The following is a 24,983-nucleotide window of genomic DNA, read 5'->3' on the forward strand; positions in this document are numbered from 1 at the left end:
CCTAGCTGTCTAAGAGCTTACAGTCAAGTTTTGTAGAGACATAATTTACGATCCTCAAACAAATGGCCATCGGAGTTTAGCTTTTGGCTATCAGAATGAAAAGCAAATTACTTGAGGTCTCTTAGAATGTCCCAGTAGAACAGTTGCTTCTTCCTATAGAAGAAAATTTTGACATTTTTCTTACTTAAATGTGAAAATATGATTTAAGTTTTTCCACATATAAAGTGTCATTTTCTACTTCAGTGATCTGCTTACTTTCTCCATTGTAGAATACCTATCTTTAGTAGCCCTCTTTCAAATTCATATTAATTCAGTGGAATCAGTAGTGTTTGAGATAAGAATCAAGGTCTTTCTTTCCCTTCCTGTTTTAAAATTTATGCTGCTTTTGTGGTCATGGATGCCCTTATTAAAGGTCATTATTGCCCTTATTAAAAATATTGTTTGTACTTGTTAAATATACACTGAATGTATCTCAAGCACTTGTCTTGTTTTCCCTCTACAGTACCTTGAAAAATACATATCTAATTATATAATTGTATAATTATATATAATTTGTTAATAAGCCCTTTTAGTATCAATTTATTTTTTCTTCTTGTTTTCTAAAAACATGTATCTGCTCTGATGTGCTTTCTATGCTCATCAATTTATATTTTTGTGTGTAGGCCTAGAATTATGATAAAGCCTGAAATTTCTATCTTCAGTGTGTTTTAAACTTCAACAGGTTTTTTTGTTTTGTTTTGTTTTTTGCATTAACTTAACTAAAATGGAATCTAGTGGCAGATTTTGATCTTGGGTTTTAGTCAGAACACTGGTTGTATAAGTAATCCAATTTCCTTAACATCATTCAAATCTAATTGTTAACCTGGTGTTAGAAACCTGATACTGATACTGGGATTTCTATCTTAAATACATAAAATTTATCTTAACCATTGTTAATAAGGGTATAGCTCAGTGGTATTAAATACATTAGTATTATTGTATAGCCATCCACCGTTCATCCTCCTAACTCTTTTCACCTTGTAAAAGTAAAACTATACCCATTAAATGATAACTCCCTAAAGCAGTTTATCAGTTTATTCTCCCAGCCCCTGGCAACCACCATTCTGTTTTCTGTCATTAAGATTTTGACTACTCTAAGTATCTCATAGAAGTGGTTCATACAGTATTTGTCTTTTGTGATTGGCTATTTCATTTAGCATAATGTCTTCAAGGGTCATCCGTGTTATAGCATATTACAGAATTTCTTTCCTTATTAAGGCTGAACAATATTCCATTGTGTATATGTACCACATTTTGCTTATCCATTTATCTGCCAATAGATAACGTGGGTTGCTTCTACATTTTAGCTTTGTGAATAATGCTGCTATGAACATGGGTGTACACCTATCTTCAAGACCCTGCTTTTAGTTATTTTGGCTAGGTATTCAGAAGTGGAATTGCTGTATCATATGGTAATTGTATTTTTAATTTTTGAGGAACTGCCATATTGTTTTCCACATTGACTATACCATTTTACATTCCCACCAACAGTGCACAAGGGTTCTAATTTATCTACATCCTCACTATCAGTTGTAGTTTTCTGGGTTTTTTTTTTGTCTGTTTGTTTGTTTTTTGCTAGTAGTCACCCTAATGGATATGAGGTGGTATCTCATTGTAGTTTTGATTTACATTTCCCTAATGATTAGTGATGTTGAGCATTTTTCTTGTACTTAGTGGCCATTTATATATCTCCTTAGAAGAAATGTAAATTCAAGTTCATTGTTCATTTTTTAGTTGTTTCATTGTTGTTGAGTTTTAGAAGTTCTCTATAAATTCTAGATATTAATCCCCCTTATCAGATACATGATTTACAGATATTTCTCCCATTCTGTGGGTTACTTTTTTACTCTGTTGATAGTGTTATTTAATAAGCAAAATTTTACATTTTTCAATAAGTCCAAGTTTTTTCTCTTTCTTTCTCTCTCTCTCTTTGTTTGGTTACCTGTGCCTTTGGTGTCATGTAGAAGAAATCATTGGCAAAGCTAAAGTCATGAAGCTTTTGTCCTATGTTTTCTTCTAAGAGTTTTATTGTTTTCGGTCCTACATTTAGGTCCTTGATCCATTGTGAGTTAATTTTTGTAGATGGTGTTAGGTAAGGATCCAGCTTCATTCTTTTGCATGTGGATATCCAGTATTCCCAATTTCACTTGTTGAAAAGACTATTTTTCCCATTGAAAGGTCTTGGTATCTTTGTTAAAAATCATTTGACGTATGTAAGAAGACTTATTTCTGGACTCTCTGTTCTATATATATCTGTCTGTATGCCAGTATTACACTGATTTGATTAATGGACCTTGGTAGTAAGTTTTGAAATAGGAAGTATAGGTCTTCTACTTTTGCTCTTTTTTTTTTTCAAGGTTTATTTTGCTTATCTAGAGTCCCATGAGATTCCTTACAAATTTTTGTAGAGTTGGGTTTTTTTTGTTTTGTTTTGTTTTAATTTCTGCAGAAAATCCCATTGGGATTTTGGTAGGGATTGCCTTGAATCTGTACATTGCTTTGGATGGTATTGACATTTTAACAATACTGTCTTTTATTGTGTGAACGTGGGATCTGTTTCCATTTATTTACGTCTTCTTTCAGCAGTGTTTTTGTTGTTTTCATTATACAAGTTTTTCATCTCCTTGGTTAATTCCTAAGTTGTTTTTGTTTGTTTGTTTTATTTATTTATTTTTTTGAGAGAGAGAGAGAGCAGGGGAGGGGCAGAGAGAGAGAGGGAGAAGGAGAATGCAGGACTTGAACTCACAAACCATGAGATCATGACCTGAGCCAAAATCAAAAGTTGGATGCTTAACTGACTGAGCCACCCAGGCACCCCAGTTCCTAAGTATTTTATTCTGTTTGATACTATTGTAAATGGAATTGTTTTGTAATTTCCTTTTCAGATAATTCCATTGTTCATCTATAGAAACACAATTAATTTTTGTGTGCTGAGTTTGTACCTTGCTACTTTGCTAAATTCATTTATCAGGGTGTGTGTGCATAATCTTTAGGGTTTTCTACATATAAGGTCATATCTGCAAACAGAGATAATTTTACTTATTCCTTTTTAATTTGCGTACCTTTCCTTTCTTCTCCTTTCCTACCACCCCCCTCCCCTAACTGTTCTGGCTAAAACTCCCAGTACTGTTTTGCATAGAAGTGATGAAAGCAAGCATCCTTGCTTTGTTCATGATTTTAAAGAAAAATCTTTTAGCCTTTCAGTATCAAGTGTGATGTTCGCTGTAGTTTTTTCATATATGACTTTTATTATTTTGAGATGGTTTACTTCTATTCCTAGTTTGTTGAGTGTTTCATCATGAAAAGGTGTTAAATTTTGTCAGATACTTTTTCTGTATCAATTGAGATGATCATGTAGCTTTTTCCCTTTATTCTGATGATGTGGAGTAGTATTACACTCATTAGTTTTCCTATGTTAAATCGTCCCTTGCATTTCAGGCATAAATGCCACTTGGTAATGATATATATAATCCTTTTAATATGCTGCTGAATTTATGCTGCTGAATTCCTTGTGCTAGTGTCTTTTTTTTTTTTTTTTTTTTAATTTTTTTTCAACGTTTATTTATTTTTGGGACAGAGAGAGACAGAGCATGAACGGGAGAGGGGCAGAGAGAGAGGGAGACACAGAATCGGAAACAGGCTCCAGGCTCTGAGCCATCAGCCCAGAGCCTGACGCGGGGCTCAAACTCATGGACCGCGAGATCGCGACCTGGCTGAAGTCGGACGCTTAACCGACTGCGCCACCCAGGCGCCCCTGTGCTAGTGTCTTGTTGAGATATTTTTGCATCAGTGTTCCTAAGGGATATTGGACTGTTTGTTGTTGTAGTGTCTTTGTCTGGCTTTGTATCAGGGTAATGTCCTCCTAGAATGAGTTAGGAAGAATTCCTTCCTCTTCAGTTTTGGAAGAGTTTTTAAAGGCTTGGTATTAGTTCTTTATTAATTTATTATTATTACTATCTTTTTAACATTTAATTTTGAGAGACAGCGAGAGACATATTGTGAGTGGGGGAGGGGTAGAGAGAGTACGGGAGACAGAATCTGAAGCAGGCTTCAGGCTCTAAGCTGTTAGCACAGGGCCTGACCCAGGGCTCAAACCCACAAACCTTGAGATCATGACCTGAGCCAAAGTCAGAAGCTTAACTGACTGAGCTACCCAGGCGCCCAGCTTGGTATTAGTTCTTTATATGTTTAGTAGAACTTACCAGTGAAGCCATAAGGGTCCATGGCTTTTCTTTGTTGGGAGGATTTTGATTACTGATTCAGTTTCCTTACAAGTTACAAGTCTGTTTAGGTTTTATATTTCTTCTTGATTTAGTTTTGGTAGGTTTTGTGTTTCTAGGAATTTTTCCATTTTACCTAGGTTATCCTTTTTGTCAGCATGCACTTGTTCATAGTACTCTCTTAATAATTCTTTTTATTTCTGTAGGATTGGTAGTAATGTTCCCACTTTTATTTCTGATTTTAGTAATTGGAGTCTTCTCTTAGTCCATCTAACTAAAGGTTTGTCAATTTTGTTGATCTTTTTGAAGAACCAACTTTTGGTTTCTTTTTTTTTTTTTTTTTTCTTTTGTTTTCTATCTACTTCATTTATCTCTGCTCTAATCTTTAATATTTCTTTCCTTCTGGTATCTTTGGGTTTAGTTCTGATTTTTCTGTTTTTCTAGTTCCTTAAGTTGTAAAGTTAGGTTGTTGATTTGAATTCATTCTTGTTTAATATAAGTGTTTATAGACATTAATTTCTCCCTTAGCACTGCTTTGCTACTTCTCATAAGTTTTTGTACATGGTATTTTCATTTGTTTCTTAAGCATTTCCTGCTTTCAATATAATTTCTTCTTTGGTCTATTGTTTAAAGGTGTGTTCTTAAATTTCCAAAATTTTGTGCATTTTCCAGTTTACTTTTTAAATCTATTGACATTTAGCGTGTGGCCTAACACATAGTCTATCCTGGCAAATGTCTCCTGCGCCTGAGAAGAATGTATTCTGTTGTTGGGTAGAGTGTTTCTTCTTTGTCTGTTAGATCTACTTTGTATATTGTTTTATTTAAGTCTTCTGTTTCACTACCTTATATCTGGTTTTTCTGTCCATTACTGTGACAAGGGTATTGAAGTCTCCAATTGTTACTGTATAACTTTTATTTCTCCATTTCTTTCAGTTTTTGCTTCATATACTTTGATGGTCTATTCTTAGGTCCATAGATGTTTATAGTTGTTATATCTTCTTGCTGTATTGGACCTTTTATTAATATACTCTTGTCTCTTGTAACCTTTTTTGACATAAAGTCTGTTTTGTCTGATAATTAGTATAGCCACACCTACTTTCTTATAGTTATTATTTGTATGGGCTATCTTTTTGTATCCTTTTGCTTTCAACATGTTTGTGTCTTTGAGTCTAAAGTAAGTCTCTTATAGACATTATGTAGTTGGATCATGTGTTTTTTATCTACTCTGCCAACCTCTGCCCTTTGATTGGAAGGTTTAATCCATTAAATAATTACTGAGAAGAAGGGACTCAACTTCTGTCATTGAGCTATTTGTTTTCTGTATGCCCTGTAGCTTTTTTGTCCCTCATTTCCTGCATTCTGGTTTCTTTTGGTTTTAATTGAGTTTTGTTTTGTTCTTTGGTGGGCAGTGAAATTTTTAAGTTCCTTCTTAATTTCCTTTTGTATATATTCTTTTAAAAATATGTAATATTTATTTCCTTTAATATTTCTTTCCTTCTGGTATCTTTGGGTTTAGTTATGATTTTTCTATTTTTCTAGTTCCTTAAGTTGTAAAGTTAGGTTGAGAGGGAGAGAGAGAATCTAAAGCAGGCTCCATACTCAGCACAGATCCTGATGCAGGACTTGTTCTCACGATTGTGAGATGACCTGAGCCGAAATCAAGAGTCAGATGCTTAACCGGCTGAGCCACCCAGGTGCCCATTGTGTATATCCTGTACCTATTTTCTTTATGGTTACCATGAAGATTACATTTGCATCCTAAAGTTATAACACTAATTTGTATTTATATCAGCTTAAGTTCAATAACATACAAAAATTCTGTTCCTTTCCAGCTCCATCTCCATGCCTTTTGGCTGTTGATACCACAAAATTACATCTTGATTCATTGCATCCCCAAAACGTGAACTAATACTAATAATTGTTTTAAATGCAGTAGTCTCTTAAGTTATCTAGAAAACAAGATTTGGAGTTATAAACCAAGGTTATAGTAGTACTAGCTTTTACACCAATAGTGTCCTTTAAATTTATTAGTCTCTTAAATCATGTGTAGAAAACAAAACAAAAAAAACAATTGCAAAGCATTGGTACAGTAATATTAGTTTTTATAATTGTCCAGGTATTTATCTTTATTGAGATCTTTATTTCTCTGAAAGACTTCAAATTACTGCCTAGTGTACATTCATTTCACCTTGGAGGATCCCCTCGAGCATTTCTTGCAGGGCAGATTTAGTCATAAACTCCCTGAACTTTTGTTAATCTGAAAATGGCTTGATTTCTTACCCTTTTTTCAAGGATAGTTTTGTTGGATATAGGAATCTCAGTTGACAGTTTTTCTTTTATTACAGTTGATTCTTGAACAACATGGCTTTGAACTGCACAGGTCCACTTATATGTGGATATTTTTCAATAAGTGTGTTGGAAGACACTTTGGAGATTTGTAACAATTTAAATATCTATTTTTACTTATTTTTGAGAGACAGCAAGAGAGAGAGGGGGAAAGGCAGAGAGAGAGGGAGACAGAGAATCCCAAGCAGGCCCTGTGCTGTTGGCACAGAGCCCATTGCAGGGCTCGAACTCATAAACCATGAGAGCATGACGAGAGTTGAAATGAAGAGTCAGATGCTCAATCGACTGAGCAACTCAGATGCCCCAGGAGATTTGCATCAATTTGAAAAGGCTCACAGACAAACCGTATAGCATAGAAATACAAAAAAAAAAAAAAAAAAAGTTGTTATAAGAATTATGTATTATAAGAATACAGTATATAATACATATAACTTACAAAATATGTGCTAATTGACAGTTTGTGTTATTAAGGCATCTGATTAACAGTAGGCTGTTAGTTGATTTTGGAGAGTCAAAAGTTATACGTGGATTTTTGACTGGGTTAGCCCTCCAATCACCATGTTGTTCAGGATCAACTGTACTTTGAATATGGGCCTACTGTAATATTGCCTTCAAAGTTTCTGATGAGAAATCTATTTTTTTTTACCTTCCATGTATGAGAAAATGATTTTTTTCTTGTATATGATGAGTTTGCTTTTCACTGCTTTCAAGAGTCTCTCTTTTCTTTGTCTTCTGAAAATTTGATTATGATGTATTTTGGTGTGAGTCTTGAGTTCACCTAACTTAGGTTTTGTTAAGCTTCTTTGGATGTTTATATTTAAGTCGTCCATCAGATTTGAAGTTTTTAGCCATTATTTATTCAAATATTTTCTGCTACTTTCCTCTTCTAGGACTCCCATAGTGCATATTTTGGTCCGCTTGGTGGTGTCCCAACAGATTCCTTAGGCTCTGTTCACCTTTCTTTAATCTTCTTTCATTTTGTTTCTCAGACTCCATAATTTCCATTGCAAGTTCACTGATTCTTCTGCCTACTCAAATCTGCCTTTGAATCCCTGTAAAAAAATTTTCATTTCAGCTATTGTACTTTCTAGCTTTGTGATTTCTTTTAGGTGTCTTTTTAGGTTTTCTGTCTCTTCTTTGGTATTTCTGTTTTGTTCACACATTTTCTTGGCTTTCTTCACAACATTCTTTAGTTCTTTGAGCAATTGGAGACAGTAGTTTTGTTGTGTTGTGTTTTTTTAGATTTTATTTTTAAGTAATCTCTACACCCAACATGGAGATTGAACCTACAGCCCTGAGATCAAGAGTTGCATGCTTGGGGTGCCTGGGTGGCTCAGTCAGTTAAGCTGGTTTTGGCTCAGGTCATGGTTTCATGGTTTGTGGATTCAAGCCCGAATCAGGCTATGTGCTGACAGTGTGGAGCCTGTTTGAGATTCTCTCCCTCCCCCTCTCTGCCCCTCCCCTTCTGCCTCTGTCTCTGTCTCTAAAAATAAATAAATAAACTTTAAAAAAAAAAAAAGAGTTTCATGTTTTATCGACTAAGCCAGCCAGGCTTCCTGAGACCATAGTTTAAAATTTATTTTCTGGTAGACCTATTGTTAGGTCTGTTTCAGAGACAGTTTCTATTGATTTATTTTTTCCTTCAAATGGGCCTTACTTTCTTCTTTCTTTGTATGCCTTGTGATTTTTTGAACAGTAGGCATTTGAATCTAATAACCGATCATTCCAGAAATCAGATATTCTCCCCACTCGCCTTTCTATTGTTGTGTGGTGTCTGTGTGCTGAGGATGAGTCTAGGTGTCAGTTTAAGGTCCTTTCTGAGTCTTAGAATGTACAGTCACTTTTTAACTTGCCCCATATAAGCAGGGTTTTTTTTAATGTCCTAATATTAACATCTAACTTTAAAAAGGTGAAGAAGTGAAAAATAAAGGAAAAAGGGTACCGGCAGCTTAATTCACGGGAGTCACTTCAGCTATAATAGGAGGGGTTTGAAACAATAGTAGGAGATATGAGCAATGGCTGTTTACTCCTTTGTGGTCACAAGCCCCAATCAGTGATCAGAGCACAGATTCCTGATGTTTGGAAAATGGGGTCCTTTTTGCCCAACCTCAGGTAACTACCCGCCAAGTGGCTGAGGGTTGGGATGGATAGCTGCTATTGTGGCAAGAACTGAAATTAACCTCAGTTTTCCATGTATTCCTCTGGAAGTTGCAAACCTTCAGGAGAATCCAGAGTTCCAGAATAGTTACATCAGACAGCATTTTCCAGTGCAGTTGTTGTTTATGTTAGGAGACAGATTTCTGATGCTTTCTATTGTGGCATCTTCCCTGATTTTCACTGCTTTCTTCCTTAAGTGATTGGTATATTTTCAGTTGAAATCTCCTAAAATATATAACTTAGACTTGTGAAAACCAGGTTTTAAAAAAAGTAGATTATACATGTACATGTCAGAAATTCAAATGTCACAAAAATGTGTAGCATCTCCCTTCCATCCTACTCCTTACTTCTAAGTTATTCCTATTGAGCCAACCACCACCCGCCCCCCCTTTTTTTTTTTTTTTACATTTTTTCCCGATAGCATCCTTCCAGAGATCACTTGTGTGTGCGTGTGTGTGTGTGTGTGTATGTACATATATATATATATATGCATAAACGTACATATACACATACTTCCTCTCTCTCTTTTTTTACACAGTTGGCAGTATATTGATAGGAAATGAATGACCTCCAGAATGTTCCAGGAGAAAAATTAAGAGTACATTATACAACAATTATAGGCTGTTATTCTTTTAGATGATTTCTTAATATCCCATAGTTCTACATACTGGATAATTTATTTGTCCTAATGATGGACATGTAGGTTGTTTTCAGTCATTTGCTATCAGTGGCAGCCATATGTTAGTATCTGTTGCTCATGTCTGTATCTGTAGATTAAGTTTCTAGAGGTGAAGTTGCTGGGTGAAAGGCATATGTACTAAATTGCAATACATGCTGCCAGATTACTGTGTAAAGAAGTTGTGGCAGTATACACTCCCAATACACTAGGAGTTGATGTGCTTTTCCTAGTGAAAATTACCACTCGTTAGTATATATCTTGTGACTTCACTAAACCTACTGCTTTTTGCCACTATTTAATTTTTTAAAATTCAGTTTTTGAAATAAGTTCTATTTCTTTTTTTCCCCTCTCATTTCCCACCTACCTAACATATGCGGCAGTTGAATATATGAGCTCAAACTTTACAGTTTACTCTGAGTCATTGCTTACTGCAAGTTACATGGAGGCAAGAACTTTGCTCTGTTGTGTTCATTGATGTATCCACTGTTCCTGGAACAGTGTTTGGTATTTGTCATACAGTAAATTTTTTTTTTAATTTTCTAAAAATTTTTTTATTTTAATTCCAGTTAGTTAACTTACAGTGTTATTTTACTTGCAGGTGTACAATATAGTGATTCAACATTTTCATACATCACTTGGTGTTTATCATGACAAGTGCGCTCCTTAATCCCCATCACCTATTTAACCCATCCCTCCACCCACCTTCCCTCCGGTAACCATCAGTTTGTTTGTTCTTTATAGTTAACAGTCTGTTTGTTTGTTTGTTTCTTTCTTTCTTTCTTTCTGTCTCTTTTTCCCTTTTTTCCCTTTTGCCCATTTGTTTTGTTTCTTAAATTCTACATATGAGTGAAATAATATGGTATTTGTTTTTCTCTGACTTCCTTAATTTAGCATTATACTCTCTAGCTCCATCCATGTTGTTGCATATGGCAAGATTTCATTCTTCTTTATGGCTGAATAATACTCCATTGCACATACGTACCCCATCTTCTATATCCATTCATCAGTACATGGACGCTTGGGCTGCTTCCATATCTTAGCTATTGTAAATAATGCTACTATAAACATAGGGGTACATGTATCCCTTTGAATTAGCACTTTTGTAAATACCGAGTAGTGCATACCTCCATACTGTTTTCCACAGTGGCTGTACCAGTTTGTATTCCAATAGTAGATGAGTGTTCCTTTTGCTCCACATCCCTGCCAACACCTGTTGTTTCTTGTGTCGTTGATTTTAGCCATTCTGACAGGGGTAAGATGATACTGCATTGTAGTTTTGAGTTGCATTTTCTTTATAATGAATGATGTTGAACATCTTTCCATGTGTCTGTTGGCCATCTGGATGTCTTCCTTGGAGAAACATCTGTTCCTGCCTTCTGCCCATTTTTAATTGGATTATTTGTTTTTATAATGTGTTGAGTTGTATCAATTCTTTATGTATTTTGGATAGTAACCCTTTATCAGATATGTTATTTGCAAATATATTCTCCCATTCAGTAGTTTGCCTTTTAGTTTTTTTTTTTAGTTTTTTTTTTTTTTTAATGTTTAGTTTTGAGAGAGAGAGAGAGAGAGAGAGAGAGCAAGCAGGGGAGGGACAGAGAAAGGGAGAGACACAATCTGAAGCAGGTTCCAGGCTCTGAGCTGTCAGCACAGAGCCCGACATAGGGCTGGAACCCACGAACCGTGAAATCTTAACTCGAGCCAAGGATGGACACTTCACTGACTGAGCCATCCAGGTGCCCCTGCCTTTTTGTTTTGTTGATTGTTTCCTTTGCTGTGTAGAAGCTTTTTATTTTGATATATTCCCAGTAGTTTATTTTTGCATTTTGAAGTTATTTTTGTGTATGGTTTAAGAAAGAGTTCAGTTTCATTCTCTTGCATGTCACTGTGTACTTTCCCTACCACCATTTGTTGAAGAGACTGTCTTTTTCCCATTGGATATTCTTTCCTGCTTTGTTGAAGATTAATTGATCATATTTATTTTTCTAGGTTTTCTGTTATGTTCCATTGATCTATATGTCTGTTTTTGTAACAGTACCATACTATTTTAATTACAGTAATACAACTTGAAATCTGGAATTGAGATACCTCCAGCTTTGTTTTTCTTAAAATTTTAAGAGTGCTTTGGCTATTTGGATCTTTTCTTTCCTCTCCTCTCCTCTCCTCTCCTCTCCTCTCCTCTCCTCTCCCCTCCCCTCCCCTCCCCTCCCCTCCCCTCCCCTCCCCTCCCCTCCCCTCCCCTCTCCTCTTTTGTGGTTCCATAAAGATTTTAGGATTGTTTGTTCTAGTTCTGTGGAAAATGCTGTTGTTATTTTGATAGGGATTGCATTAAATCTGTAGATTGCTTTCAGTAGTATAGATATTTTAACAATACTTGTTCCTCCAATCTATTAGCATAAAATGTCTTTCCATATTTTTGTGTCTTTAATTTTGTTCATCAGTGTCTTATATTTTTTAGAGTACAGGTCTTTCATTTTTTGGTTAAGTTTATTCTCAGGTATTTTATTTTTGGTATAATTGCAAATGGAATTGTTCTGGTTTCGTTGTGCTGCTTCATTATTACGTAAATGGAAATGCAGTGGATTTCTGTACATTGATTTTGTATCCTGCAACCTTACTGAATTCATTTATCAGTTTTAGTAGTTTTTTGGTAGAGTCTTTCAGGTTTTCTATGTATAGTATCATATCATCTGCAAATTATGAAAAGTTTTACTTCTCCCCTACCAATTTGGATGCCTTTTATTTCTTTTTGTTGTCTGATTGCTGTGGCTAGAACTTCCAGTGCTATGATGAATAAAAGTTGTGAGAATTGACATCCTTGTCTTGTTCCTGACCCTAGGAGAAAAGCTCTGTTTTTCCCCATTGAGGATAATGTCAGCTGTGAGTTTTTCATATCTGGCCTTTATCTCATTGTGGTATTTTCCCTCTAAACCTACTTGGTGGAGGCTTTTTATCATGAATGGATGTTGTACTTTGTCAAATGCCTTTTCTGTGCCTATTGGTGTTACGTATCATGTTGATTGATTTGCAAATATCAAACCACTCCTGTGATGTACAAGGGGAATAAATCACACTTGATTATGGTGAATGATCTTTTAAATGTATTCTTGGATTTGGTTTGCTAATATTTTGTTGAGGATTTTTGCATCTACATTCATCAGAGATATTGGCCAGTAGTTTTCTTTTTTTGTGGTATCTTTATCTGGTTTTGATTTCCGGGTAATGCTTGCCTCATAGAATGAATTTTGAAGTTTTCCTTCCTCTTAAATTTTTTGGAATAGTTTGAGAAAAACAGGTATTAACTCTTCTTTAAATATTTGGTAGAATTCACTTGTGAAGTCATTTGGTCCTGGACTTCTGTTTGTTGGGAGTTTTTGTTTATGGAATCACTTTTTTTGCTGGTAATTGTTCTTTCAAATTTTCTTTCAGTTTTGGTAGGTTATATGTTTCTACGAATTTATCCATTTCGTCTTGGTTGTTGGCATATACTTTTTTTCATACTATTCTGTGATAAGTTTGGCTAGAAGTTTATCAATTTCATTGATTATTTTTTTTTCTCCCAAAGGAATAGTTCCTGGATTCATTGATCTAGGTTCTGTTGTTTTTTTTAGTTTCTGTGTCATTTATTTCTGCTCAAATCTTTATTATTTCTTTCCTTCTGCTGGTTTTAGTGTTTTTTTTGTTGTTGTTGTTGTTCTTTTAGTAGTTTCTTTAGGTTTAAGTTGTTTATTTGAGATTATTTTGGCTTCCTTAGGTAGGCCTGTATTGCTGTCAACTTCCCTCTTACAATCACTCTTGCTGCATCTCAAAGCTTTTGAACCATTGTGTATTTCCGTGTACTTTTTTATTTCCAGGTTGGCCCATTCATTGTTCAGTAGCATGTTCTTTAACCTCCATGTAGTTTGTGTTCTTTCCAGAATTTTTCTTGTGGTTGATTCTGATTTTATAGCACTGTGGTCAAAATAGATGTGTGGTATAATTTTATCTTTCTGAGTTTGTTCAGGCTTCTTTTATGGCCTATTATATAATCTGTTCTACAGAATGTTCCAAGTGTACTTGAAAAGAATGTGTATTCTGTATTTTTAGGATGTAATGTTCTGAATAAATCCATCTGATCCAGTGTGTTGCCCAAAACCGTTGTTTCCTTGTTGATTTTCTGTTCAGATGACCTGTCTGTTGATGTAAACGGGTTTTAAAGTCCCTTACATTTATGGTGTTATTATCTATTAGTTCCTTTATATTTGCTATTAACTGTTTCGTATATTTGGGTGCTTCCATGTTGGAGGCATAAATATTTGCAATTGTTACATCTTGTTGGATTGTCCCCTTTATATAGCATCCTTCTTTGTCTCTTCTTAAAGTCTTTGTTTTAAAGTCTCTTTGTCTGGGGCTCCTGGGTGGCTCAGTCAGTTGAACATCTGACCTTAATTTTGGCTTAGTTCATGATCCCAGGGTTGTGGGATTGAACCCTACATTGCACTCCATGCTAAGTGTGGAGCTGCTAAAATTCTTTCCCTTCCTCTGCCCCTCTCTCCCACTCACATTCATTCATTCATTCGTTCTCTCTCTCTCTCTCAAATAAAAATAAATAGGGGTGCCTGGGTGGCCCATGCGGTTAAGTGTCTGACTCTTGGTTTTGGCTCAGGTCATGATCTCACGGCTTCATAGATTCAAGTCCTGCATCAGGCTTTGTGCTCCAGCTTGGAGCCTGCTTGGGATTTTCTCTCTCTTCCTCTCTCTTCCTCTCTCTCTCTCTCTCTCTCTCTGCCCCTCCCCTACTTGTGATGTCTCTGTCCCCTCAAAATAAATAAGTAAACTTAAAACAAATGAAATTAAAATAAAAATATAGTCTATTTGGTCAGATATAAATATTGCTATTCTGGTTTTCTTTTGACCTCTGTTTGCATGATAAGTGTTTCTCCATCCCATCACTTTCAATCAGCAGGTGTATTTAGGTCTAAAATGAGTATCTTGTAAGCAGCATATAGATGGGTCTTGTTTTCTTAGCCATTCTGTTACTCTGTGTCTTTTGATTTACATTCCATTTATATTCAAAGTAATTATTGATTTATATGTGTTGCTATTTTATTACCTTTTTCGTGGTTGTTTCTGAAGATTTTCTCTGATCCTGTCTTGTCTTTCTTATGGTTTGGTTGTTTTCTTTAGTGATATATTTGCATTTTTCTTTATTCTTTGCATATATATTAGTACTTTTTGATTTGTGGTTATCATTAGGTTTGTTTATAACATATTCTGCATATAGCAGCCTGTGTTAACTCAGTGGTTAAGTTTGAACTCATTCTTCACTCTTCCTCACATTTGGATATGTTGTCCTATTTTACATCCTTTTATTTTGTGAGTTCCTTGACTGATATTTAGAAAAATAGTCATTTTTACTGCTTTTGTGTTTCCTTCCTTCATAGTGTCACTTTTGGTCTTCCTTTGCACTCAGAGGCCCTTTAATATTTCATGCAGGATTGATTTAGTGGTCATGAACTTTTTCACTTTTTGTCCAGGAAACTCTTTATCTCCTCCTATTTTGAATGATAGTCTTGCTGGATAGAGTATTCTTGGCTCTAGATTTTTCCCACTCAACACTTTGTATGTATGGTACCCTTCCCTTCTGGCTTGGAAAGTTTCTGCTGAAAAATCCCCTGGTAGGCTTATGGGGTTTCCATTGTGTGTAACCATCTTCTTTTGTATTGCTGCTTTTAAAATTTTTTCTTTTTGGTACATTTTGCGATTTTTATTGTAATATGTCTTGGTGTGGATCTACTTTTGTTGATTTTGTTGGGGGTTGTTTGTGCCTCCTGGATCTAAATATCTATTCCTTTTCCAGATTAAGAAAGTCTCTAGCTATTATCTCTTCAAATAAAATTTCTACCTCTCTTTCTCTCTCTTCTTTGGAATTCTTCTAATGTGAATGTTTTTACTTTAATGGAATCACTGAGTTCCCTAAGTCTGTTCTCGTTTTGCCTAATTCTTCTTTCTGTCTTTTGTTCATCTTGCTAACTTTCCATTACTCTGTCTTCTAGCTCATTAATTCATTCCTCTGATTCTTCCAGTCTGCTATTCATTGCATCAAGCATATATCCTATCTTGCTTATTGCACCTTTCATCTCTGATTGTTTCTTTTTTATTTCTCTGTTAAAGGTCTCACCATATCTTCCACTCTTTTCTCAAGTCCAGTGAGTAACCTTATGATCATTGCTTTAAATAGTCCATCAGACATGTCACTTCTCTTTTGCTTAGCTCTCCAGCTATGGCCTTGTCCTCTTGTTTTATTTGGGACAGATTCCTCTGTCTTCTCATTTTGTCTAAGTTTCTGTGCCTGTTTCTCTGTGTTAGGAAATTTGCTATTATGTTTCCTGTTCTTGAAGGTAATGGTCTTGTGAAGAAGAGGTCTTGTAGTGAGTGCCCTGGTGTGTAGTGTCCACTGTGCTCAGGGTCTGGCTCTTCCAGTATTGTCTCCAGCGTTTGCTTCATATGTGCTCTGCTGTTTTTTCCTGGCCTTTTTATCCTTTAGGACAGTCATCTGCAGAGACTCTCTTTGCCTGTTGTGGGTAGTGTTTAGTCCCTGGTGTGAATGTAGCATGTTTTAACTAGATGTGAGACCTGTTGCCACCATCACTGGAACTGAGGCTCTGCAAAACTCCCGGATCAGGAGACAGGATGTGGGCAGGGGTTTGGGCTGGTCTTCTGGCAAGGGCGCCTGCCATGCTGGAACTGAGGTAAGTGTGACTAGGAAAGGCAGTTCTACCAGAGTACAGTGTGGTGCAGCAACAGGCCTTGGTGTAAGCAAATTAAGTAGGCAGTATTGTCATTGCGCTGGATCTCATAGGTAGTTCTATGCTTATACTGAGGGACTGGGGAGGGAAAAGGTGGTTGCCTGTCCCTTTTTTCCTGGAGTGTTCTCTTCATGAATGCTGCCTCTCTGGGACACACTCCAAGATGAGGGAATAACCTACCCACTGTGTGCCCCAGGTGCTCTTCAGATCACTGTTTACCCTCTGTATGTTTGAGGACTGTTTCCCCTGCCTTCTCTCTAAAAGCAGTCCCAATGCCTCACGGCTTTCCCCAGGGTCAAGCTCGCTGACCTTTAGAACTCCAGGCTTTAGCCTGGTTACAAGAACTCAAAAAATTCATCCCCTCTCATTTTCCAAGCCAATTGCTATGGGATTCATTTCTCCCAGGCACTCCCCCGTGTGTTAGTCTGTCACCCTTCTCTGCAACCATAGCTTCCTCACTACCACAGCAGCCACCATCCTTCTTTTCTCTCCCAAGCCATCTCTCTGCACTTCCTACTTCATTATGGCCTCTCCTCTACCTTTAGTTGTGGAGTTTGTTCTGCCAATCTTAAGGTTGATTTCTGGAGTATTTAGGATTATAATTATCTAGCTGAATTTGTGGCTAGCATAGGGTCTTCCTACTGTGCTGCCATATTCCTTTCTCTGTCACACAGTAACATTTTTTTTTAAGTTCTTGTTAAAATTCCAGTTGGTTAACATATAGTGTAATATTAGTTTCAGGTGTACAATATAGTGACTCAAGACTTCCATATAATGGCCAGTACTCATCACAAGTGCTCTCCTTAATCCCCATCAACTGTTTAACCTAGTCCCCTACCTACCTTCTCTCTGGTAACTATCAGTTTGTTCTGTATAGTTAAGAGTCTGTTTCTTGGTGTCTCTCTCTTTTTTTTCTTCCCCTTTGCACATTTTCGTTTTTCAAATTCCACATATGAGTGAAATCACATGGTATTTGTCTATTTGTCTTTCTCTGACTTATTTCACTCAGCATAATACTCTCTAGCTCCATCCATGTAGTTGCAAATGGCAAGATTACGCTCTTTTTTATGGCTGAGTAATATTTCATTGTATACATACCCCACCTCTTCTTTACCCATTCATCTCTTGATGGACATTTGGGCTACTTGTTATTGGCTATTGTAGATAATGCTGCTTTACGTGTTGCACGGTAAATTTTTGAATAAACGAATGTAGTTAAATAATTGTTTTCCCCTTTTTTTTCAGTTTTTTCTTTGTCACAAAAGTGTTTTTGGAAAGTACAGTAGTCAGCTATGGACTTTTTGTGGGATTGTGTATTTAATGAATTGTTGCTATAAAATAGTGATTATTATTTGGGGGATTTTCTTTTCAGTGATTTTGATAATTTTTTTTTTTTTTTTTTTTTTTTGTTGCTACAGGAGCAAGGTATTTTTAACATCTGAAAGTAGAACCCTTTTCCATGTTCTTTTTTAATATGTTTATGTGTGCACATACCTCTCACTTCCAATTAGACTTTTTCTCTTCACTTTCTTAAATAGATTGCTTAAGGAGTAAGCTACAGGACAAAACTTTCTAGCTGTATTTTAATGTAATGTGAAATATAATTTTGGAATGGAATAAGCCTAGGATCTTTGTCTTCTCTAAAATTTAAAAAGTAGCAATCATTTCCTCTTTGGTCCTCCTCACATATTATGCAGAGTGAAATTGAAAGTGTCTTCTTAAAACTGGTTGAATGTAGCACTTTCTCTTGGTATAATGTGCCAGTTAAGGCCTATAAACAGTCATGTGAAATGCTGTATGTAATTAAGGTTTTCTAATTTTTTTCAAAGGCAGGATCCACAGCACCACTGTTTATTGACCAGCCAGAAGAAGCTGAGTCAAATGCAACAGATGGCATGGAATTATTTGAAGACGGTCAGCTAACCAGTCGCTCTAAAGCAATAGCATCAAAAACCAAAGAGATTGAACAGGTGAGAATTCAGTCTTCTTTAAGTAAATAATCCTTTGTTCCTGTCATTTTGCACATGGTAATTATAGTAAATATTTATTGAATAAATATGTCATTTTGATTTTTTTCACTTGTGATTCTGAAATTAAAAAAATATCAAAATTGCTTAATTTGATTTCACAGTAATACTGATCAGTTTGGTCCCCTATTCTTGTTTACTTTTTTATTTTTTAAGTAAAAAGCAAACTTCTTTTTTAAGGAATATCAGTATTCGTGGTAGTATGAAGCAATTAAACTATTAAAATTAGCAGGAATGGGCTGAAAGAAATGTTAAATATACCAAAATGTTAGCAGATGTTGTTTTAAGAATATTGGCATTAGAGATGTTTATGTTTTTCATTACACTCTAAGCATTTTTCAAATAGTAAAGAAAAAGTAAAGGATAAGTATATAGATTTAATTTTAATGATATCATTCTGAAAAGTTAGAATCTTGTATTTAATAGATTAAATAGATTGCTTAGGGAATCATAGGTCAGAACCTTCTAGCTATATCTTAATGTAGTGTGAAATATAATTATGGATTGGAATAAGTTTAGAGGCTTTGTCTTACCTATTAAGATTTAAAACTATTTTCTCTTCAGTCCTCTTCACATGTGCTCATTATAGCTAGCAAAATTTAAAATGTTTTCACATGGAAATATGACCTGCCTCATGGTGTATTATAACTTTAGAGGATTAAATGAAGTAAATAAAATTTGAAAGGGTTTTATAACATGTAACATGTTGTATAAGTATTTTTTCCCCAGTGTAATTAACATACAGTGCTATATTAGTTTCAGGTATATAATATAGTGATTTCACAATTCTCTACATTACTCAGTGTGTACAAGTGTTTTTGATGTTACTCTCCAGTGCTTTGAGTAAATGTCATATTGTTATATAGTCTTCTGAAACCTATTGGGAATTAAGAATAAAGTTAAATCTTTTCTCAGGGTACTTTCCACTTTCACATCAGTTAAAATCTATTTGCCTTGGTTGGATAGGAGAACATCTTAAGTAAATCCTGGTTGTGATTGTACAGCTCATATTGATGCTACCCCAATGGCAAAGGATAAAAATCTAATAAATACAGGATGTTTCATGTAAGCCAGTAGAGTTTTAAACTAGAGGTGGTCAGCATGCTTGGTGTCAGTGTCAGATGCTTGGAAGAATAGAAGGAAAATGGAGACTGAGAAAAATCGTGTTTAATTTGGTGATATGAAAGTGGTGCCTTACAAGATACCAGTTAATTGAGAGCATAAAAGGTTTGCTCATCAGATGTATCTTCAACATGGATATGAATATCATTATCCTATGTAGAATTGCTGTCCTTTTGTCCTTTTACTCTTAGTTTTCTTTGTAGTTTTTGGGTTATTTTTTTACTACTTGACATATGTTTTTATTTGTTTGTCTCCCTCCTAAATGGAAGCTTCATGAGAGCAGTGACTATCCCTTATCTCCATTACCTAATACAATGATTGGCATGTAGTGGGCTCAAAAGAAATATTTGTTCTCTGGATGGTGGATAGAGTCATAAACCTAGAAGTGACCCTTCCTTGAATAGCCCCTGAGTCACTTTAAGTCAGAGACTGCATCTTAACCTGATCACCTAATACGGTGCCTAGGCCCAGCACTTTGTAGTAAGTGCTTGATAAGTGTTTATTGAATGAATGATTTATACTATTTTTCTTTTCCACCTAAACAGCAGTTATTCTTTTAATGTTTGTTTATTTATTTATTTATTTTAATATAATTTATTGTCAAATTGGCTAACATACAGTGTATAGAGCGTGCTCTTGGGTTTTGGGGTAGATTCCCATGGTTTATCGCTTACATACAACACCCAGTGCTCATCCCAACAAGTGCCCTCCTCAATGCCCGTCACCTATTTTCCCCTCTCCCCCACGTCCCCATCCACCCCCAGTTTGTTCTCTGTATTTAAGAGTCTCTTATGGTTTGCCTCCCTCTCTGTCTGTTTGTAACTATTTTTACCCCTTCCCTTTCCCCATGGCCTTCTGTTAAGTTTCTCAAGTTCCACATATGAGTGAACACATATGATATCTGTCTTTCTCTGACTTATTTCACTCAGCATAATACCTTCCAGTTCCATCTACGTTGCTGCAAATGGCACGATTTCATTCTTATTGCCAAGTAGTATCCCATTGTGTACATAAACCACATCTTCTTTATCCATTCATCAGCTGATGGACATTTTAGGCTCTTTCCATAATTTGGCTGTTGTTGATAGTGCTGCTATAAACATTGGGGTACGAGTGCCCTTATGAATCAGCACTCCTGTATCCTTTGGATAAATTCCTAGTAGTTAAACAGCAGTTATTTAAAGGAGAGTTTCTCTTAAAAATATAATTGGTAGAAGAATTCGACTGAAGTAGCAGGGTAGGAGGATTTGGGGTTGTCATTTATTAATATTTCTCCTGTCTCTTATTATTCATAGTTGATTTATTTGATCTTGAAAAGATGAGCTACCAGTCAGATAAACAGCCTAGTTTAACAGTACACACTTAAAATTTTTAGTATGGAATCAGTTTGGGCAGTACTTTATAGACATCCATCCATATATGTTTGACCTATAAGTATGACTAGATTTCTGATTTCATCTGCCCATTGTTCTAAAACATGAAAAATCTGACACTAAAGAATATCGAGATTTTAATAGCAAAACAGATGACCTAAAAAATCTAAAAGAACATTACTGTATTCTGATATGACTAGAGAAGTAAAGATAGTTATTAGAAGTATTATAAAACAGAAGAATTAATAATGTTAAATATAAATAATTTATATGTTAAAAATAAATTGTTGTACTTAATAATGTTACTAAACTCTGTTCTTAATAGAGCACTTTTGTTTACATATATTGGCAAGAAAATCAAACCTTAAAAACTCCAAAAATGTCAGAAAGCTAGTAAATAATCATATATAACTATTTTATAAATTTGTGTCTAAAAGTTATAGTGATTTTTAAAAATGAAAAAGTAGTTTTAAGGGGCACCTGGGTGGCTCACTCGGTTAAGCATCTAACTTTGACTCTGGTCGTGATCTCGCAGTTTGTGAGTTCAAGCCCCGCTTCAGGCTGTGTGCTGACAGCTCAGAGCCTAGAGCCTACTTTGTATTCTGTGTCTCCTCCTCTCTCTGCCCCTCCCATGATCATGCTCTGTCTCTCTCTGTCTCTCAATAATAAATAAACGTTAAAAAAAATTTTTTTTAAAGAAAAAGTAGTTTTAAGGGGATTTTTTCCCCCTTGTTTTCTTCATTTTCAACTTCTGCACATTTTAGTTTTAGGGATTAAACGCCAAATGAATAAATAATGCAAAGGCTTGAGAAAGCCAGCTAGTAGTTACACAGCTGTCCGGTAGTTATTCTTTATATTTTTCCACATGCTTGAAATATTTCATGATTTTACAAAATAAATAATAATCCAAAAAAGCCCACATAGATGAGGCCAACAAGTCAGGCTTGGAATAATATAGAAATGTAAATATTGGTATAATGCCCAAGCTGCTTTTTCTGTCTGTTATATCAAGTGCAGTATGTTCAGATATCTTGTAAAGATAAATTACCACAAACACTTTTTTTAGCGTTTCTGTATTAGAATCTTCAGTGCTTCAACCCCAAGGAAATCATTAACTTGTGGCTATATTGCAATATAAAATAAACTTAATCTCTAGGCCAAAATTTGGTTTAATTCGAAGTGCCTACAAAGTGGCTATTTGATGTTTAAGGGCATATATATATATGGAGGTAGATTGTATCTGAATCATTTCAGTGAGGGAGCATATTCATGTTCTTTGCCACATTATTGCCATCTAATTCTGGACATTTAAGAATTTTAATAGGGTTGGAAATGTTGGTGCTTTTTGGTAAAGCTCCCCACATTAATAGTCAAATATGCACAGAGAACCACAGTCTAAAATCCTTGAGCCAGAAGACATCAGGTTGCATCGCTGAATATTGTGTTGCTAGATAGAGATCATTTGAATCATCCCCCTTGTACTTCAGTATCCTTTAATGGAGATGATTCATTCTATTGCCACAGCACATTTAGCCTCCTTATATTTTGGGTCCTATGGTATTTTTTTTTTTTTTTTTTTTTTTTTTTTTTTTTTACACCCTCATTTCCCTAGATTTACCCATTCTTACCCAATTTGGGCCACTTTTACATTGACTTACTAGAGTATTTTTTGAGGTTCCCAGCTTCTTAGCTTAGAGAGATTTCAAAATTTCTCCTGTCATTATAAGTAATTCCTAGATAGACAACCTACAAAAGTATGGGTGATTCATAATCTGACTCAGGTATTTGTCATTAACCCCTTAACTGTCATATCTCACAAGTCCTCACATACCTATTACTGAATTATTTGATTTAAAATTAAGTGCATCCCACTACTTGCTGTTTTATCAGTGAGGAATCTTTTAAAAAATTGGCACTTTGAACAAACCTCACAAATTGAAATCTGTATTATTACATAGCCCTTCTTCCCTCTATTGTACCCCCGGGGATAAGGTAATATTTACTTTAACTGTTTGGAACCTTTTCATGTTGAAGATTTGTCCCTCATGATTTGTTAAAATTGTGCTTAGACATAGCCTATCAGTGAGATCAGATCCTCTGTTTTTTGAAGGTCTGGCAAAATAAATAATTATATTTAAAAATCTCTTTGTAATTCCCTAGTGGCAAGATCTGGATTAGAGTCTTCTACTTTCTTCAGATGGAATCAGATAATCTGAGTGGATCTATATAAATATGTGTATAACATATACATATATGTAGTATATATAACATAATGTGTGTATATATAATATGCATATGCATGTTCTGCCTAGTAGATCATACAACTATGAATGTCACAGTGGCTAAAATCCTCCTACAGACAGACGTAAGTAGCAGAAAAGCAGTTAGCTAATTAAACAACTACTAAAGGTAGTAACTGCTGTTTATTAGGACTTTCTGCTATGCAAACTAACAGTCTTGAAGAAAGAACTTTCCATCTCTTAACCCTCAAACACAGTACTTATATTGTAACTCTCTACCTTTGTTGTACATCTGGGGGGCTCCTTAAAAGTAGAGCTTCTTGGATTTCTACCATAAATATTTTGGTAATTAGGTTATCAGAGTTTCTCAAGCTTTAACATGCACAGAAATCATTTGGGGATCTTGTTAAAGCACATTTTCTGACTGTGAATCTGGGATCGGGCTTGAGATTGGAATTTCTAACATGCTGCTTGGTGATGCTGATTGTTCTAGTCTGTGGACCATATTTGGAGTAACAAGGAATTAGAAGGAGGTGATTATTTTTTCTTAAGTTCTTCTATAGTTTTCTAATGTGCTAAAAGGTTGAGAACTATAACCACCTTAATTTTATATAAACTAAAGTTTTATCTTATGTATTTTTTAATTGAGGTATAATTAACATGCAATAAAATGCATAGATCCTAAATATTCAGTTGGATGAATTTTGACAGTTAAAACAGTGTGTAAATATCACCTGTGACAAATATTTATGAAAGTTTTTCAGGACAGTTGATACACTGACAGTAATAAGGATTTAGTTAGGAACTAAAAGCTCAAAATCATGTAATTTGATTTGATTTATGGTAAATACCCTTCAGCCCATCAAGGCTATACTTCAAGTAGTAACATATACAAGCATAAATTTCAAAGAACACAAGAGATTATGCATTGAGAAAGAAGTTTCATTCTTCATAATTCTTAGCTACCCATTTTCATTCCCCAGCATATAGATGACACTATGTAACATACATACGTATGTGTATACGCAGTTTATATGTAGTATTTGTGTGTGCATACCATGTATACACACATACTGTGTATGTAATACACACATATATCTGGATCATAGTTGATCCTGATGAGTAGAAATAAAAATTTGTACTTGTGTCCATATTATTCCTTTAAGTACAAGTGGTAGTTTACCATGCACCCTGTTTAGTATATCCATTCTGTATCAGTGTTTATAACTAGTCCCCTATTAGTAGATATTTATAATCACTTGTGAACCATGTTTTAAAGTACAGTTCCTCTGATTTCTCTACCTTTTTTAAAGTGTGTATGTAGGGACGCCTGGGTGGCTTGGTCGGTTAAGCGTCCAACTTCGGCTCAGGTCATATCTTATGGTCTGTGAGTTCGAGCCCCGCGTTGGGCTCTGTGCTGACAGCTCAGAGCCTGGAGCCTGTTTCAGATTCTGTGTCTCCTTCTCTCTGTGACCCTCCCCCGTTCATGCTCTGTCTCTCTCTGTCTCAAAAATAAATAAACGTTAAAAAAAAAATAAAGTGTGTATTTTTAAAATATACGAGTATTACATTTAAAATGAGCAGTTTTGGAGAGGAGTTAGTTTAGTGATGGGTATCAAATGCTTGGGTTTGTGTCTTGTGAAGTGCTGTGTAGGTTTTAATGTCTGCATAAGAGATCACCACAGTGTCTGTTAATAAATTCCTGAGTCCCTGTGTTATGAAATCTGTATGTTTCAAAACACTTCTCATGATTCTCACAGCAGGCCAAGAATGACTGGAACACATGAGATTACAGAGAGCTTCATTTCTTGCTTATACCAATCATTGTCAACCTGTCTTAAAAATCTTATTAGTAGAGGGACACCTGGGTGGTTCAGTCGATTAAGTGTCCAGCTTCAACTCAGGTCATGATCTCACGGTTCGTGAGTTCGAGCCCCACATTGGGCTCTGTGCTGACAGCTCAGAGCCTGGAGCCTGCTTTGGATTCTGTGT

At 35.4% G+C, this 24,983-nt stretch overlaps 1 protein-coding gene across 13 annotated transcripts in view; it reads left to right on the forward strand.

Moving 5' to 3' along the window:
• The window catches only part of PPHLN1 (periphilin 1), a 135,101-nt gene that overhangs the window by 75,230 nt on the left and 34,888 nt on the right, over positions 1-24,983 (forward strand). For all 13 annotated transcript variants that reach the window (XM_045465845.1, XM_045465838.1, XM_045465843.1 and 10 more), the window contains one exon: positions 18,059-18,199. In XM_045465845.1, the coding sequence (XP_045321801.1) occupies positions 18,059-18,199 (141 nt within the window). The remainder of the gene's footprint in view (positions 1-18,058; positions 18,200-24,983) is intronic.

The sequence above is a fragment of the Leopardus geoffroyi genome, chromosome B4 (assembly GCF_018350155.1).
Source record: "Leopardus geoffroyi isolate Oge1 chromosome B4, O.geoffroyi_Oge1_pat1.0, whole genome shotgun sequence".
NCBI classification, from domain to species: Eukaryota; Metazoa; Chordata; class Mammalia; order Carnivora; family Felidae; genus Leopardus; species Leopardus geoffroyi.